Source organism: Colius striatus, chromosome 2, assembly GCF_028858725.1.
Source record: "Colius striatus isolate bColStr4 chromosome 2, bColStr4.1.hap1, whole genome shotgun sequence".
In the NCBI taxonomy this organism is placed as follows: domain Eukaryota; kingdom Metazoa; phylum Chordata; class Aves; order Coliiformes; family Coliidae; genus Colius; species Colius striatus.
In genome coordinates this window covers 74,835,828-74,853,680 of record NC_084760.1, presented here as the reverse complement: position 1 = coordinate 74,853,680, position 17,853 = coordinate 74,835,828, and the positions used below count along the sequence as shown (strand labels likewise).

Below are 17,853 nucleotides of genomic sequence, written 5' to 3'. Positions count from 1 at the left end.
AAAAAGGAACAAGTCTGATAGGGAAATAAATTTTATTTTCAAGCTTATCAGAGGATATTTACAAACAATGGGATGTATAAAAATATAACAGTACTTGACAGTGTCCTTTCGAGGCTATAAACTTTACATGCGCTTTTTTCTAGCATCATTGTAGCACTACTGAATGAATGCAAACTTAGTTCCTCTAGGGGTAGGGAGATTATAAACACTGTAACCTACTGCTGTCAATGTTTGCAGTAAAAGTAGAAAAAAAGGGAATTAAAAACTCAGCTATTTTTACTACGCTGAAGAAAGTTTACTCCTAATGTGTGTCTGATTGTTTTGGTTCCTCAGCTATTGGCTGCTTGCAGCTTCTACTGTCTGGCTCTCTAAGTCTGGGTATGTGGGCAGGCAGTCTCCTCCAAAGGCCAAAAGTTTGTGGTTTTTAATATAGCTCGAAGAATAAATAGCTCATGTAGTATGTTAGAGCAGACTTTAGGGGCAGAGACATCAGCCAGGCATTGTACTTCTTTGTTGTCCTCTCCTTCCTCTACTCCTTTTGTGCTTTTTCAAGTGCCTGACCTGGCTTTAGTTCCTCCCTTCAAACACAATCAGACAAAAACCACCACAGGAAAATCTGAAGAGACAGCTCAAGTATGAAATGGGCAAGTTTAAAACCAGGCTGTATCTACACGATTACAGCGAGGGTGGAAGATGGTAATGGCTTCACTGGAATTTGGTCAGAGGCAGTGGAAGATGGGAGAAAAAAATAAAAAATGCACTGCTTCCCTGGGAAAACACCAGGCTACCAACTGCATCAGTGACTGTTCTGCTTCCAAAGATGAAAAGCTGTGCCCCTCTAAAGAATCTGCCCTGAAACTCCACCTTAACAGGACAGGCCTAAGGGACAACTTCTGCCCCTTCTGGATTCCCCTGCACTGCCTTGCCAGCACTGCCCTGGGAGAATGAGGCACTGCCAATGGCACATCCCCAGGACAAACCTTAGAACACTTGCTGGGAGAAAGTAAGGGGATGGGCAGAAGGGCGGAGCGGCCTGTCCCTGCTCCAACCTGTCCTGAGGTGGAAACTGCGCTGGGACTGTACCAACGCTTTGTACAGAGTTTGGGAGACCCTGACAGGAGCCAGAGTTCAGACACTGAACTCTGAACCCACTTTGACACCAACAAAATTGGAGATTAAGGGCAGCAGAAAAAAAAGAAGGTGGGTCAAAGGCCCAAACCTATCTGTGGGTACATATTTCACCAACTCCCACTGACTTTACTGCCAGGTCACTGTTATTGCAAGCAGCTGCCAGCCCTGAAATAGTCATGTAAAATTCTGTGTATATCTAACAGCTTAGAAAAAGTCTGCTCACCTGATTCCTTACCTGAAGAATAACAACAGTAGAAAAAATAATTATCTACACACACAAAAAAAAACCTCACCCCACCTCAATTTGTAGGAGAGAGGAGATACACTAAAGCCTCTCACTGACTTTGTAATTCAAGCCTGTATCAGTATTTTTTAAAGTTACTTCACATCAAGGTCCAGTTCAGCAGCTTGGCACATCAGGGATATATACAGCCATTCAGCACCTTCCAGCAGCACAATGCTGTTATCTCTCACAAGGAAAGACTTCACCTTTTCCTTTTTTCTTTTAATAGGACCATAAACACCCTCAAACTCCTCTTCCATTTGCATTTAGCATTCATGGCCTCAAACTTCATTGAAATGCCATGAACTTTAACTGTTCCACTGTCCTCTGAGGGAATAACTTCCACAGAATACCACTGCTTCTGCTCTGTTGTGCCACAAATCCAATCAGTGGTTGGGAATTCATCAACTGAAGCATCTCAGGAGTTGGTTTTGGACTCTTCATTCAGCTCAAACAACACTACTGAGAAAAGCCTGTGCTAGGAGAGAGGAAGGGTGGTGAAGAGGATAGGGGGCTGCAGGGTAAGGTCAGAAGGCAAAGCCCTTTCTCCTACAATCCAGCTGCCCTGGCAGAAGCAACAGGTTATTTAATACTCACTCCTAGCTTTGAGCACAGTTAAAATACAAGCTAGTAGGCTGCAAACTACTCTTGATTTAAGAATCTTAAAACAAATTGCTAGAAAAAAAAAATCTAATTACTTAAAGCAACAGAAGAAAAGCTGAACGTATTTTTCCCTAGTTTTCCACATCCTTCTGCCAGAAGCTGTTTTTCCAAAGTGAAAGGATATGCTACATCAAGTCTTGTGTGCTCTCTGTCCATTACTTGGGTAGTTTTTAAGGCAAAATGCCTTTGGTGTGCATCAATGGCATGTGCCTGCTTTGCAAAGCAACAAACTGTTGTGGCTTAATTGCTTTGTTTTAATGGACAAAATAAAGGACTAGCACAGCTTTGTCATCTAGCATTTCAAAAGGAATGTAAGAAATTATGTGGTTTTCTGGGTATCTGGAAAAAGTTCAATTAGGGCAAAGAGATACATATTTAAATGTCTTAACAGCAGCAACATATTTCTTCATCTATGAAGCTGTATTGGACCCAAACCACCATGTTTTGCTATTAACTATGGTATTCTGTACTGATTTTTTTACAGGCTTTTTTTCACCATGCACAGTTCAGGAAACGGGAGATGTATCTAAATAGTAGAACACAATCCTCTATGGCCTAGTAAATAGCGATTAGAAAACCATTACAAAATTCTTATTGTGTAGGCTATGAAAAAAACAAACAAAACAACACTCCAAACAAAAAAACCAAACCTTGAAAACCACACAGACTATTCAGTCTGTACACATTACACTTCAGTAACGGCCTTGCAGCCACACTGCTTGGTGAAATGTTCCCCAATAGGGCTTCTCCCACTGTTCCGTAACTACTCAAAGTTTAAGTCAGAAAAGCTTGTCAGATGATAGTCTATTCCCATGTCAACGCAGGATCCTCTGGGGCTTTGTACACTCCACTACGTGTACAGCTTTCAGAAAGAGCAACAGTTGTTCCAAAACTTATCTTCACTTTCTTTCTGGAGTATCCTTCTTTGCTGCAATTTAGCAGAATGAATAAATCAAGGGTCTTCTTCCATGTCATCTGGATTAGGAGCCATAATAAAATGCTGGGGGTACTCAAGGTTGTGTTCATAAGCATGTTCTTTCCAGCGTGCATCATCACTCTCATGGGTAATATAACGCTCTCCAATGCGTGTTTCGAATTCTCTGAGGTCAAGCCACGTCTGATAATCCTAAGGAGTAAGAGAGATTTAAGGAAGCAGTTTAAAAAACAGCAGCACTACATTCCCACAGAGAAGTTCTGCTCTTTATCTCTACTTTTACTATAAAATATCTACAAGACAGAAACAAGAAGATCTGTTACACAAACAAAGCCAAACACAAGAATGTACACACCCCTCCTCCCAAAATACCCTAACCAAGTACCCACAAATCAAAATTAAATAGGTTAGCATCTAAGGTTGGAATACTGTCAATCATTAATTGTTTTTTTAATAAGATAACTATTTTAGCTTTATTGTAAAATTAATTGTATACATACACATACAGGAAATTATACACATTCCAGTATTATTTGTACTCAGAATTCATTGGGATTTTCCCCATAATGTCTTTTATTTGTGTGCATGGATACATGCATACAGTACTGGGAAACCATTGTGAAAGGAACCCACGACAAAGCAACGGATGGATTCTCTCTCAAATAAATCCGTTATAAACCGATTACAAGTGATAGCACACAGCAGCCTGTGAGTCTGCCTTGGCACTGAGCAACATTTGTCTCTATCCTGCTTTCAGTGGGGCTCCACACATTCATTACCACCCACATTCAGGAGAGGTGCCAGAGAGTAAAACTATATTGGTGTCACACAGAAAGTACAGAGCAGGAGAGACAGTAAGACAAAAGTTTTCCTTGAGGAAAGAGAAGCCATTAACAGGTGGTCAGAATCCCACCTGTGAATGTGAAGCTACAACCAGAAATATTGAGGTCTTCACAAATGCTTCTCAACAAACTTTGATAGTGGCAGTTTTAATAAGCCTCTGAAGGATTTTATATATAAAAAAAAAATCATTATTTAGCTATTACAACTGTAGTGAAAAAGGCAGATGGGCTTACCTGTAACCACGGGTGGCTAAGGGATTTGTCAACACTGAAACGTTTTCTCATCTTCACTTGAAGCAAATTGTTTATTAAATCAATGGCTGACAAAGAACAGACCAAAAGTTATACTGTTTCTTTCACTTTTAGATTTGCTTGTGTTAAATGAGGCTACAAAACAGGTATGGAGTAAGCTTTCCTCTTACCCTTCTTCTTTGGTGGAAACACTAAAACCTTTACCATACTACTCAATCTTTTTTCATGCCTAAATACCTTTGGCATAATCCTGTGTTCCAAAATTATTTAGGTACTTTGGCTATTATATACTTTGGCACATATTCTTCCACATCTACCTGTGTTTTAACTGCATCCATTCCTAATTACAAAGCTGGCACTGGAGTGCTCTAGAGATCAACCTTGTGAACTTGTATATTGTTCAGACTTTGCATTTAGATCCAAGTTTGTTGATTAGCAAGTGGAACAAACAAATAAAACTCCAGACTCAACTTTGAACCATTTCTGTAAATACAGTTTAAATAGAGTCGGTTTTGAGATCAGCATTCAGCAAATAGTCAGAAACAATTAAACTTTTTCTTGGGAGTTCTGGGAAGCTTCAGGTTATCCACTTCAATCCTCATGTAAGCAATCATTTTTCTTGCTAAATTTACTGGCTCTTCCTGCCCCCAAAATTACCTAAAACATTGTACTTGACAATTCATCTTTCACAAATATATGGCAGCTCATATTTATCCATTTTGACATAGTCCACTGAACTCAAACCATAATTCTCACACTCCTACCCGAATGAACCTTGAGCTTTAAGCATCTGATTAAGCATCTGTATCTACAAATAAATACACTGTAATTGAGAAAATTAATTTCTTTACCTTCACTAGAAATTTCCTTCCAAGGATTTGGTGGGTACATAAATGCTGCATTTTGAATCTGATCATTTATATCCTCATCTTCATTAAATGGGAATGTACCACTAAGGCTCACGTAGACGATAACTCCTACTGACCACATGTCTAGAGAGCGGTTGTAACCTTTACTCCTGAGTACCTCAGGGGCAAGGTAAGCAGGTGTCCCCACCACAGAGCGCCTGAAAGATTTTTCCCCAATGATACGTGCAAAGCCAAAATCACACAGCTTCACCTGCAAAAGAAATGTGTTGTAAACTCAGACATCTCTCATGGATCTCCAAAGTGTGACACTGCCCAAGACCACAATGGTTCTGGATACTCTCTCTGACATCACTCAAAAACTGTGCACTAAACCAAAGATACATTACGCAAGCCAATCAGTTTCAGGTTGCTGGTTGTGGATCAGCCGTGCTTCAGACCGAGACCCAAATCAGCCTTGCACTGACTCAGGTCTAAGGCAGGTTGTGTAGCACAATGGCTACAAGCATGCAGACAAGGACAAAAGCATTTGATTCCAAACTCAGTATATTTCCAGAGGCAAACCTCACTAGGCACAGAATCAAAATATAAAACACATTCATATCACATTCTTCTTAATTGTATCCCTGAAGCTGGAGGCTTCAACTACATGGAATCAAACAATGAGTTTTAGCTAGCACTGAGATCCAGCCAGCCCTGGACAGAACTGTCCAATAATCATCCAGGTAAAAAACAACAGCTGATGTCTGCACTGATGCTCAGACCTTCATGATTCTGTGTTCTTCAAGTTCCTTAACTTGAACACAGCAAGCACTTGTGCAGATAAAACGATCCAGATCCAGTCCAATGCTAACCCCAAGAAAATAAGCCCTCCTCAGGGAATAAGAAGGAGCAATACACTAAAGGTACACCACTTCACACACTCTACTTTGTATTAGTTAACAGGACTAGAAGCAATAACTGCCTAGCAGCTTTTAACTTCTGTGTATCCTCCACAAAACTCATACTGTCCAAGGTACCTAAGGTAATAGTTGACTGGGGTGAGTGTTACCAGTACCTAAATACTACTATCATTGAGCAGCATTCCTCTCCTGGAAATCAACTGTTTAGTTTATTTTACAACATAATATCACTCATATTGATGATGAAGCTCCCTGAGAAAGACCAGTGACAAATGAGTCAGTCCCTTTTCACAAGAGCTTATAAGAAACACAGACAAGAGCAAAGAAGAAAAGGAGATGCACAACAGAGAAGAAATTGTTTCCTAGGGTCAAACAGCATTGGAATAGAAAGTGAGGTCTTGAGTTTTCTAGTTAGTCCTTTGCCTTTTCCACTGGAATACTCTCATTAATCCAGAATACCAATTTCCATGCACTCTTCATAAGCATAAAAATAGATGCAGTCTACACTGCCTTTTGCTAAGTGCTGGCAGTTGTTGTACTTTTCAGGCTCCTTGGAAGAGAATGCTGGTGAACAGCATTGTTGTGAGGCATGATCCACGTCTGAAGGGAAAGGAACTGCAACAGACCATTGAGCATAAAGCTAGGCTAAGAGTTGGAAGGGAAAAAAAAAACCAAACAGTAGTTCAATTAACTCTAGACTAATTCAGCTGAACAATCCCACAAGAGGTCCCTTTTTAAGCTGCAATGCCTGTATTTATGTTAAGAAAAGAACAATGAAAAGTGATGACAATAATTTTTTAATCTTCACTCACTTGAGGGAATGGCTCTGCTGATGCTAGTAGTACATTTTCAGGTTTCAAATCACAGTGCACAATATTCTTGAAGTGTAAATTCCTCAAAGCAACAAGTATCTACAAAAAGGAAAGAATATTTTCAGAACTTTTCAAGCAGATGTGTCAAAAACCGGACGCATTAGCCAATACAGTAATTTATATCAACATAGTCTTCAAGAATTAACTCACATATACTGTACAAGTACTATTTTTTCCAGCCTATCAAGACTTCAAACTGATAGGGTTCATTTTCTTTGTTTTTTTTTTTTTCCCTCCCCTCTTCTCTCTCTGTCTTTTTGAATGCTTATTGTTTTGACATGCACCTTTGGATGTCCATGTTATGCCTTGGGAAAGAAGGGAAGAAATCCCCACATAATTAACATTCAAACTTCTTTCCATGTCAGTTCATCTTTCATTAGACATGCTGCCCTCTGTGCTGTCTCTTTTAAATAACAATATAAAAACCCCTTTCTCCAAGCTCCATTCCCACATAATTACAGAAGATAAATCTAGCCTTTAGCCTGAATGCCAACCTGAGTGACCATGAACTTAGTTATTCGCTCTGGAAGTCGACTTTTCTCACTAGAAAGAATCATCTCTAGCATATCCCCGTGCAGCTTTTCCATCACAACAAAGACACGTTCCGGGGTTTCAAACATGCATTCCAGGTTCACAATCCCAGGGTGGTGCAAATTCTAAAACAAAGCAATATATATACATTGCTAAAATGAAACAGCATTAAATACATCGAGTTACATAGGATTTTTTTACCACAAATCAAAAAGTAGTTACAAGAAGAGTAAGAGACGAAAAAACAAAATGTCTGAGGCAAGCAACTAGCTTGAAAGAAATGTCAACCCATGAAATGTTCCAATTATCACTACTAAGACTACTTTGTTTTAGCATAAATTATTCATAATGGCTAGTTTTACCATTGATATACTCAGTAGCTTGAGTACAAAACATGCAAGAATAACACTCATAGATGGAGGAACTAGTAGTGGAAGACAGCAAAAAATAGTTTCCTGCTACCCAAGGAAGATAACATGGAGTCAAAGCACATGTCCTTCAGTGGATCCCCTACAGAGGGTAGATATAATCCCTAAGTCATCAACTCTACCAGTCAGCTATTCCCACTCTTCTAAGAATCCCTCTTACAAAAAGACTCAGAAGTCACATATGCAGATTCAGAAATCAATTCAGAGCACATTCACACACTACAAAATCTCATTAATGCCTTATTTGAGGCAAAACTCCAACGTGATCCAAAAATACTTTTGTACCTGGAGAATGGCTACTTCATTACGAAGCTGACTTTCCTGTTTCGTTGGAAACCTCATCTTGTCAATGACTTTGATAGCCACATCTCTTCCAGTCTTCCTGTGTTTTCCTAAACAGAAAGTCAATGTCAGACATCGTGAGTCGGAAAGCAATTCATAACTATGAAACTTATTACCGCAGAAATTCCTTTTTGGGGAAACAAGTATGTACTGTACAAGCGTACAATGTTGCTGTATTTAAAATTTCAACTGGTATATGAGTAACAAGAAGTGATCAGCCTCAACAGAAGTGTTGTAGATAAATTTAAACTAGTTACTACTCTGCTGTCAAGTATGCACACTGACATTAGATGTACAAGTTTTTGCTTGTGCAAGGGACATGCACATGAGCAATTAATACCTACTCCCACACCATATTGCCTCTCTTCTGTAAAAAAAGTCCATTAACAAAACCATTCAAGACCAATGAGAAGACAGACTTACAAGTCTTCTCCAGTAGTTTCATACATTCTTGGGCACCACATGCACTGGAAATTATATACCTAATTACTCATGTTCTCATAGAGCATTATGTACCATAACAACATGTTAATATCCAGGGGCAGTCTGTAGCAATCAAAAAGCTCTACAAGCTTGTGGTTAAAAATAAAAACATGTGCTGATATCACCAAATACTTGCTGCAACCTGCATCGGCTACATAGGAAGCATTCTGCAATACACAGACAGAACGTTTCAAGGGCTAAGTGACTAGCTGTAAATGCTTACCCTACTTGTCCACAGCTCCTACATTGACTTCTATCACATACACATTAGAGAGGTTAATGGGATCACACACAGCCAGATCTTGATAATCTAAGACATTTAATACCAAACCAATGCAAAACCAAGTAAAAAAAGTAATCACCTGCTCAGTGAAGGATCAGGAAGGTGCTTTAGGAAAAAGGACGACACACATAGCTACAGTGCAAGTGGCACAGAGGACTCTACTGGCACTGCTACAGGGAGCCCAGCTAGTCCTCACATGCCAACCAGCCAGGCCTCACCTACTCTGCACTCAGAATTGGTGGCCAGGGTTTAGGTAGGGCATAGAAATTGTTCCAAAGGCTGCTGCAACTAATGCGCCTGCCTTAAACATGATGAATAAAGGGTCAAAAGCAGGCTTATCTCTACCAGACAAAGTAAGGCAGTTCATGCAGACATCACTCAAGGTTCAAAAGTTTACAAGGTCACCAAATAGAACTAACAATTGGGGAGCAAAAAATATTTTTTTTAAAAAATATTCCATTAGTCCTATGGAAAACATACACTGTAAATAGACTGTCACAGGCAGCAGCATAAGGACAGGATTAAGTCCTGAAAGAGAGATCTGGTGAGTTTTGTCATTCTATCTGTTACAAATCCGCAAATTTTAGGCAAAATATTAGAAATCACAGCACCTGGCCATAATTTAAATAAAACCTTAGATTCAGCGAAAAATCACTGTAGCTCCCCTAGACATGTAATTATATTGAAATACAGCAAAAATACCAGCAATTATGAACCAGATGTAAACCCCAGAGAATAAATGACAAGTTGTAAGACAGCATAAAGCTAAACCACCAAACAAACAAACCACTTCAGAAGCCAGACTAGAGTGAGAAACCAAATATGAAGAAAGAATGACAGAAAAGCAGCTTGAAAATCCCTTTTCCCAAGTGAAACAAGACCAATCAGGTCTCAGTGCAAGTCTTACATCAGTAAGAAGCTGTCAAGAATTTTTTTTTCCTGTCTCCATTTTTCAGACTCTCCAAAACTAATCCAAACAGGAAAAGCAGAGAGAAACTGTTTCCATTGAAAGAAACAGGAGTCAGATACCAATATCCTATAATAAGTTCTTGATTTACAATTTGTAAATGTTTGTTAATAGAGGACAAACACAAAAACTAAGCAATGAACTCCACAACAATGGAAGAAATTTAATTTTAATTTTTAATTAGTTTTTAAAACAAAGGTTTTGTTACCATTATTTCAGTAAGTCTACACAAACCATCAGGGAGAAGTTACCAGATCTATTCTCCCCGAACATGAGCAACAAATAAGCAGCATACAGAGGCAGCGAAGTAATATTCTTTTATATATCTTTTCTTGCTCTTTCAAACTTGTAGATTTAATTTAAGAAACTTGTTACATAAAAATAGCCTATCTATTTTTAAGCATCACTAAGTGAAAAAAAAAAAAAGCCTTTTATAAGCATTTATTATATTTATTAGAATTTATAAGCACTGAATCATCGAAAATACCAATCTGAGATTTATCCAAAAGGCAATTTAGGAGATTATATATATAAAAATAAAATCAAAACATTAAAATACTGTTTGCATTTGTGCATGTTCCACTCATAAGAGAGGGAACACCCTTTGATTCACATTATTCTTTAAGAAACAGAAGGGAAACAATAGACCTCTCTCAAGAGTGATGTAAAATCAGACCATCAAGCTGGATTTCTATCAAGAAGTTCAGAAGTATGAAAGTACTTAAAACTACACAACTGGCCTGCAGAAAAATCATAGCCACAACTTCCTAACTAGAAAGTCAACTTGATGGAAGCAGAAAGTTTATCATTATTATTACTTATCACTTTGCATTTCTTTCCAGATTGACCATCTGTGGTTTTCTCAATACTTGAGATAACACACAGGATTTAAAAAAGAGAAAGAAACAAGAGTTCACATGATGATTTTCTAGTATTTCTTCTTTTTGTGATTACATACTATAAAACAAGCTCTATGTTACAATAGAAGTTTTTAAAAACAGGTGAAAAACCTACATTCGAAACATAAAGAGACCTCTTAACAAAGAATTCCTCCCTGTAGTTTATCCCACTGACAGAAATTTGTAGCAAAAGTGTTTATGTAAAGTATGTCAATAATATGTTTGCATAAATACTGTCAAACCATAAACTCAACTGTGACTTTTCAATTGCTTTTGGCTGTATTTCTCAGATATCATTAAAAACAGGTATAACTTGACAGCCTCCTTAAATATGTGACTTCTAATACTCTATAACACAGACAACAGTGTTAGAATTTGCAATAAAAATCCCAAATTAACAAAGGACAGATTCAAGCTAGAGACTGCTTTGTATTTAACTGTGGTCAGAATGCAATGCATATTCCAAATTTATTTTGATGCTACTGCAAATCTCCAAATGCAAAAAATCCCTAAATTGTAAGAAATACTGTACATACAACTGCAGAAACACCGTAAGTAATCAAAACAACACTTTTAACAAGATAAACTTCACATAGACATTCTAGACATAGCTAAGCAAATACGAAAAGGCTAATGACATCAAGCAGATAGACATTCAACCTTAACAAATACATAGTGGAATCTCATTTAATTTACCTCCATACACAATCCCAAACTGACCAGAACCCAGCACTTCATCAGCAAATATTTGGTACACAGAGCTGATATCCTAATGCATGAAAAAAATAAATCACAAATGTCAGGAGTAATCAGAATGTTCATGAGCATATTAGTTAGTACTGGGATAAGCTATATTTATATTTTATATTAAACTCTGTACAGGATGCCATCATTACCCCAAAAGGAAAAAACACAACAAACTTCTGAAAAGTTTCCCTGTAAGCAGAAACACAAACTCATACAAACTAACAGCTGTGCCAGGTACCTGTATATAACACAGACTTCTTTAGCTACCACACCCTGGTGTTGCTTTCTCATCCAGACACTTATAGTACCAATTACTTTGTAACACCCAAGTAAATAAACACCATTATTATACAATGCATATGACTCACCACATTCTCCTGGACTTGGCAATTTGATACAGAGATGCTTAGAGACAACTCCTCTGCAACAAAAAAAGATATAATCCAGTAAATAAATAGGAAGGGACAGGTTTTTCTAGTAAAAAAGGTGGGGTAAAACACCGAAAAACCTTTTACTTCACCAGTCATGGTGAAACATTTTTATTGATGTTCTGCAGAAACATCACACTCTGGTGCTAAAATTTCACAGACTGATTAGATAAACAATTCTGGGAGTTTTGCTGGGATTATTTGTCTGTTTTTGTCATATCACCGGTTACAAAAATGGTAGAACAGTAGAAGTGTGTACGCAGTAAGAGAGCTGGAGAAGCAAAACCAGTTGCCAAATAATATGGCAACTGTATCAGAATTCATTAAACTACTAGGGATTTCTGGTAGTAATATAGAGAAACACAACGAAGAGGACCAAGTACATCCCTCATGCTCAAACAAATATGGTTATTAATTTTCTGTGGCATCAAGATATACAAAATTAATGCATAACGAAGGAAATCAATCAAAGCAGAAGACTTGATTATTCAAAAAGCAATAAAACCCATAACATAATGTAGTGGTTTTGTCTGGTCCAGGTTTTGGTAGCTGGGGGGGCGGGGTACAGAGGTGGCTTTTTTAAACAAAGATCTGTCAGAAGCTTCTCCTGTAGCCGACAGGGCTAATGCCAGTCAGTTCTAAGATGGACCCTGCAGCTGACCAGGGCCTGGCCAATTAGTGACTGAGGTAATGTCTCTGTGAATAATGTATTGGAGAAAGGGAAGAAGTTGCTGTGCAGTTGCTAAACTGCAACAGGGAGTGAGAATGTGAAAACATCTCCACAGACACCAAGGTCAGTGGAAGAGGGACAGGAGAGTGTTTAGGCCCTTAAAAGACTCCTCTATGACCTGTGGTGAGGACAATGGCGAGGCAGTTGTGCCCCTGCAGTCCATGGGGAGGCCACAGGGAAGCAGAGATCCACTCACAGCCCGTGGAGGTCCCCCACACCGGAGCGCGTGGATGCCTGAAGGAGGCTGTGACTCTGGGAAGTTCATCCTGGAGCGAGTTCCTGGCAGGACCTGGGAGTCCGTGGGGAGAGAGGAGCCCACGTCAGAGCAGGTTTGCTGTCAGGACTTGTGATCCTGTGAGGGACTCAGGCTGGAGCAGTCAGTACCTGAAGGACTGTCCTCCTGGTAGATGACCCATGCTGGGGCAAGGTGTGAGGAGCTGCCCCTGTGGGAGGCCCCATGCTGGAGCAGTTAGTGAGGAACTGTAGCCCATGGGAAGGACCCACACTGGAGAAGTTCATGAGGGATTGTTTCCTGTGGGAGAGAGCCCACACTGCAGCAGTGGGAAGTGTGAGGAGGCCTCTCCCTGAGAAGCAGCGGCAAAGTCCATCTGTAATGAACTGATTGCAACTCTCACTCCCTGAGCTACTAGAGGGGAAAGAGGAAGAGCCCTGGGAAGAGGGGTGTGGTACAGGAAGGTGTTTTAAGATTTGGTTTTGTTTCTCATTTCTCTACTCTGTTTTGATTATTAATTAATAAATCAAACCTTATCTCCCCGAGTCTCTTTTGCCTGCAACACTAATCGCTGAGTGATCTCCCTGTCCGTATCTCAACCCTGTCCAGTTTAGGAGGGGGAGTGACAGAACAACTTGGTGGGCATCTGGCACCCAGACAGGGCTAAACCAGTACACATAAATAGTCTTTGTTTCATGGATAAACTACACAAGCACATCAGTCTTTGGAATATAAGATCACATCTAGGAAGTGTAATTTGGAAGTAAAAGCATCAGATAAAGATATAGAATTTTTCAGCTTGCAGATGGTGACACAACATTTTCATTACAGGAATAACATTATGATTCATGGACAAGATGGAATACATCAAGGAAAGCAGAAAACGTCCTTTGCCTTAGACTTCCAAGACAGTGAAGAACAGTTTCAGACAAAAATGGACACCTACCACTTGTTAACTTAAAAAAAAAAAGAAACAAAGGAGTAGAACAAATTCACCTACAAGGCAGATCAAAGATATGCTATAGATATTCTTGCACTTGGAAAAAAAGCTTTTGGCACCCTAAGAAAATGCTTGAGCTTTAAAAACATAATTTCAGAGAACAAAGAAAATACCTGAATCTGATCTTTGCCATCTGTGCTTTACCTCAATGAAAGAATTTACAGAGTTAAGGTAGCAATACTAGACCTCAAAGACATTCTGAATACTGCATCCAAAACATAAACTGGAATCACAGCCTTGCATATGTTTAATGATCATTGACTATAGTCAAGTTTGTATTGGAATAGGAACACAGGACACAAGCAAAAACAAGAAAGAAGGGAGACAAAAAAAGGTCAACACAAACTGCAGCAGGGTTGAAATGAGGTAACTAGAAAGTGAAGATACAGGTTCTGAAACTGTTTAAAAAGAACACACTGAACTGTTTTCCACAGATGGCTACAGAATGCAAAATATCTGGTAGGTAGAGCTTGAGTCACTCCTTCCAAATAAACCCATTTTTCTTGTGTCTGAAATGCATAAGTGTTGAAAAAAATATCATTTCTGAAGAAATCAGCAATACCAGGATTCAATATGCAATGCAGATGAGGAGATAGCTTACTAATCTTCTCTCTCATCTCAGAAATGTCCCACCCCAAATATCTGGTACAAGGTAAGAAAGGACTCTTTGCTATGGGTCAGACTGGAAGAGTATCCTCATTTCTAGCTACTTTCTGGCCAGAATGTGGTATAAATTTACTGGCTAGTGTCTTATGGACATTTTGACATACAAATTCCCTGCTGCTGCAAGTATTTCAAGCACTAGCAATGTCTCTCATCTCTTTTGGTCTTCCATTTAAAAGAACATATTTGAGGCTATGTTTTTTTAACTAAAAGCCTGATTTTTTTCAAGGCTCTCAGGATAGATTTCATGACTCACAATGTATAGGAAGAAGAGGGATGAACAGACATTTTCTGAGCTTTTTTGAGTCTAAAATCCAACCTGAGTTGTCTAAAACTAAGCAAACGCCACTCCACAACTCAAGGGAGTTTCTTATACTCCTACAATCCTAAACATGCTAAAATACTTCCTCTCTCTGTATCTACCCCTGCAGCTCTACCCCCTCCCACTGTCAAGTTTAATATTAAAATTTTATCATTTGTATCTATCCGAAAAAATACAGACTTTGGAAAAAGCAACTGTAGTGACTTGTACAACTTGTAGCAACTGCAAGTCCCTCAGTAAGTCTTTGTATTCTAAAAGCTAAGAGAGTTTTGGGGTGTGTTTATATATATATATATATATATATATATATATATATATATATATATGTATATATTTGGAACTAAGAATTTTGTACCAAAAGTGGCATTTTCTGTAGATATAAGTTCTTTTATGAGGTAGTATCTTACAGGTACATCTCTTCACTGTAATTAAATACAGATAGCAGTACTGGCATTTCATAATTTACCATTTCAGACTATAGTTTTATTTTCAGAAAGTGCCTTTGCCTCAGACTAGTATGTACACGTTCTCAAATGTTGCTGATGCAGAGTTGCCAGTTATCAGAGACAGAGGAACTAATCTCAGAATTGCCTGCAAAAGAAAATTTCACTAAAAGAAGACCAAAGTAGTAGCTGGAAGACAAAAAGAAAATAAAGAATGAAAGCATAAATCTCAGTATAGAATGGGAATGTATCTTGTTGCAAAGAACAAGGAGATGTCATAAGAGAAAGAGCAAAACGTATAATTTCATGGAGCCTTGATAATGAATGTGATCCTATGCCAGAGAAAAAAAAGGAGGGCAGGTGTATAAAAGAGAGAATAGGGTACTTTTTATCACTGCCTAAGGCTCAGCAAAAGTTCTTTCCATCACTGGCAGTACTTACATTGCATTACTAACGCCCTTTTCTTCTCCATAGCTACTAACATGTCACAGATGTTTTAAAAAACTAAACAGGGGATAATATCAAAAAGCATCCAAACTTAAATCTTTCAGAGTATATGATCTGGATATATTTACTTTTAAAAGTATATCAGAAATATTTAAAATATGATCCCTTTTTACATCCAGTAACTACATGTGAATTCTTAGTGCTCCTATAATAAAGCTTTGCAATATGCTTCACACTATAAATCTGATTCTTAACTGCTATTTCCTGCTACAACAGATTAAAGGATTTGCTGATCCTCCACAAACTTAGAGTGCCCCTTTTTAGAGACGAGTAAAATCACGGACCCAGTTCAGCAGAGAATAGACAGACAATACTTCACTCTTTTCTGGAAGGAATTTCTACCATTAACAGCTTCAGAATATGAATAATAGTGCCTTGTCTGCCTGCTTACTGTGATCTTTTCCTTGTCCTGCAGCAGTGCAAACGCTAGCTTGAGGGGTGACTGGCATCAAAGCCTGACGAATGGCTTTCTCCCAGCCCTGAGCTACGTCAAGTCCAACTCCGGTGGCAGTAAGAACAGGACTGTGATGACTGCTGCCATTGTTTTCACCAACAAAGTACACCATCGTGTCAGTGATGATCTCAAAACAGTATGGGTTGCTGCCCTGCACCATGTTTGAAAAATCTCGAGGCTGAGTCACCTGGAGAATTTCTGAAAGTGGAATCTCCTGAAGAAAAATATTAAAGATTAAAAAATTAAAATGCACATAATATTTAATATGCTGATACTCAAAACTTAAAGTGATTGCAAAGAAATCAAAGCAAATATATCAGAATACCAAAACAAAAATACCAGGCTTCATAACTAAGGTCAAACTGTGCGTTGACGATCCCCCACCCACAGTTTTCTGAATTCCTCTATATAGTCCTAGAAAGACTTGTAGCCCCACCATGGCTCTCTCTATACAAACATTATTTTCTACTCAGACAACCTACAAATATAGTCAGCATGAGACACATTTCCATAGCACACAAATGACACACAACTACAGACTGACTGTTTCCCCTCTTATTTATACAGCTTAGGTGGAGAAGAACACAAGAGGCACCAAAAAGTGAAAAGAGACAACATTAAGAAGAGGATGCGGTTATACAAGCTGGTCAACAAGTACTGCTGCACCTATCTGAATCGTTTTGGGTAGAGACTCTCTTTCATACAGACATCAACAATTTCTACCAACTCCTCTACCTTGTCAGCTTAAGATCATGGTACAAGCAGTGCTAGAGAAAAGATCTGAAGAAAGAAACAGTTTCAAGTTCACACTAGCTGGAGGAGGACATTCCACAAGAATGGGAAGGTGTATGTCACTTGGCAGAGCAGCAACTGAGCAAGTGAACACCGGGCTGGCATTAGGGGGATAAGAGACAGTAGCTGATTAAGATGAAAAGCATCAAATGTAAAGGCAAAAATTGTGAATGATTCTAAAGGGAAAGACAAACAACCTGAGATGTAAGCTGTTATAAAAGGGGTGCAGAGGGGCAAGTGAAAGGACTAAAGGCAGTGACATAAGAAAGGAACAAGCAAGGAACATATTTTACCAGCTGTGTTTTGAATGCACAAGGCAATACTAGTATCAGAGAAGAAGAGACTGCATTGGTCAAGATAGGGATGAAAAGGATCTGGGCAAGTTTAGCTGGGTGTACAGAGTAAAGGCTTGATCTTAGAGACGTTATAAAGGAAGAAGCTGCAAGATCTGGACCCCCACCTAAAGGTGTAAGACAAGAAAGGGAAAAAATCCTGTTTATACAGTCAAACACATTTTATGAATAATCTACCATTGAACATATTACTACATTAACAATATACTAAACTTATTGCTGAATTTCACTTATAGAATCTCAGTTTGCACAGTACATTTTCCTCTGAATCTTGCTTGCAACTTTTGGTTGTACATTTGGGAATAATTTTGTTGTGAACCTCAAAATAAAAGACATAAAAGCATGCAAGCCTTCAGTCACTACTTATAGAATGCAATTGTGAAGAATGTTTAATACTCTAGGTAATGTAGGAGAAGAGTACGTGTAAAATGTAAGGAGAGACATAAGAGGATTAGAACAGGAGCTGCAAACAACTTAAAGTTAGTCTTGGTCCTTCTCACTTAC

General features: G+C 38.6%; 1 protein-coding gene across 2 annotated transcripts in view; it reads right to left on the bottom strand.

Moving 5' to 3' along the window:
- Positions 1-15: 15 nt before the first annotated feature.
- Positions 16-17,853, bottom strand: part of PRKD3 (protein kinase D3) — a 47,000-nt gene continuing 29,162 nt past the window's right edge. For both annotated transcript variants that reach the window (XM_061991118.1, XM_061991119.1), the window contains exons 11-19: positions 16,142-16,418; positions 11,794-11,846; positions 11,375-11,447; positions 7,990-8,096; positions 7,240-7,401; positions 6,686-6,784; positions 4,957-5,224; positions 4,088-4,173; positions 16-3,203 (exon numbers count right to left, since the gene is read on the bottom strand). In XM_061991118.1, the coding sequence (XP_061847102.1) occupies positions 3,030-3,203; positions 4,088-4,173; positions 4,957-5,224; positions 6,686-6,784; positions 7,240-7,401; positions 7,990-8,096; positions 11,375-11,447; positions 11,794-11,846; positions 16,142-16,418 (1,299 nt within the window). In that variant the 3' untranslated portion in view covers positions 16-3,029. The remainder of the gene's footprint in view (positions 3,204-4,087; positions 4,174-4,956; positions 5,225-6,685; positions 6,785-7,239; positions 7,402-7,989; positions 8,097-11,374; positions 11,448-11,793; positions 11,847-16,141; positions 16,419-17,853) is intronic.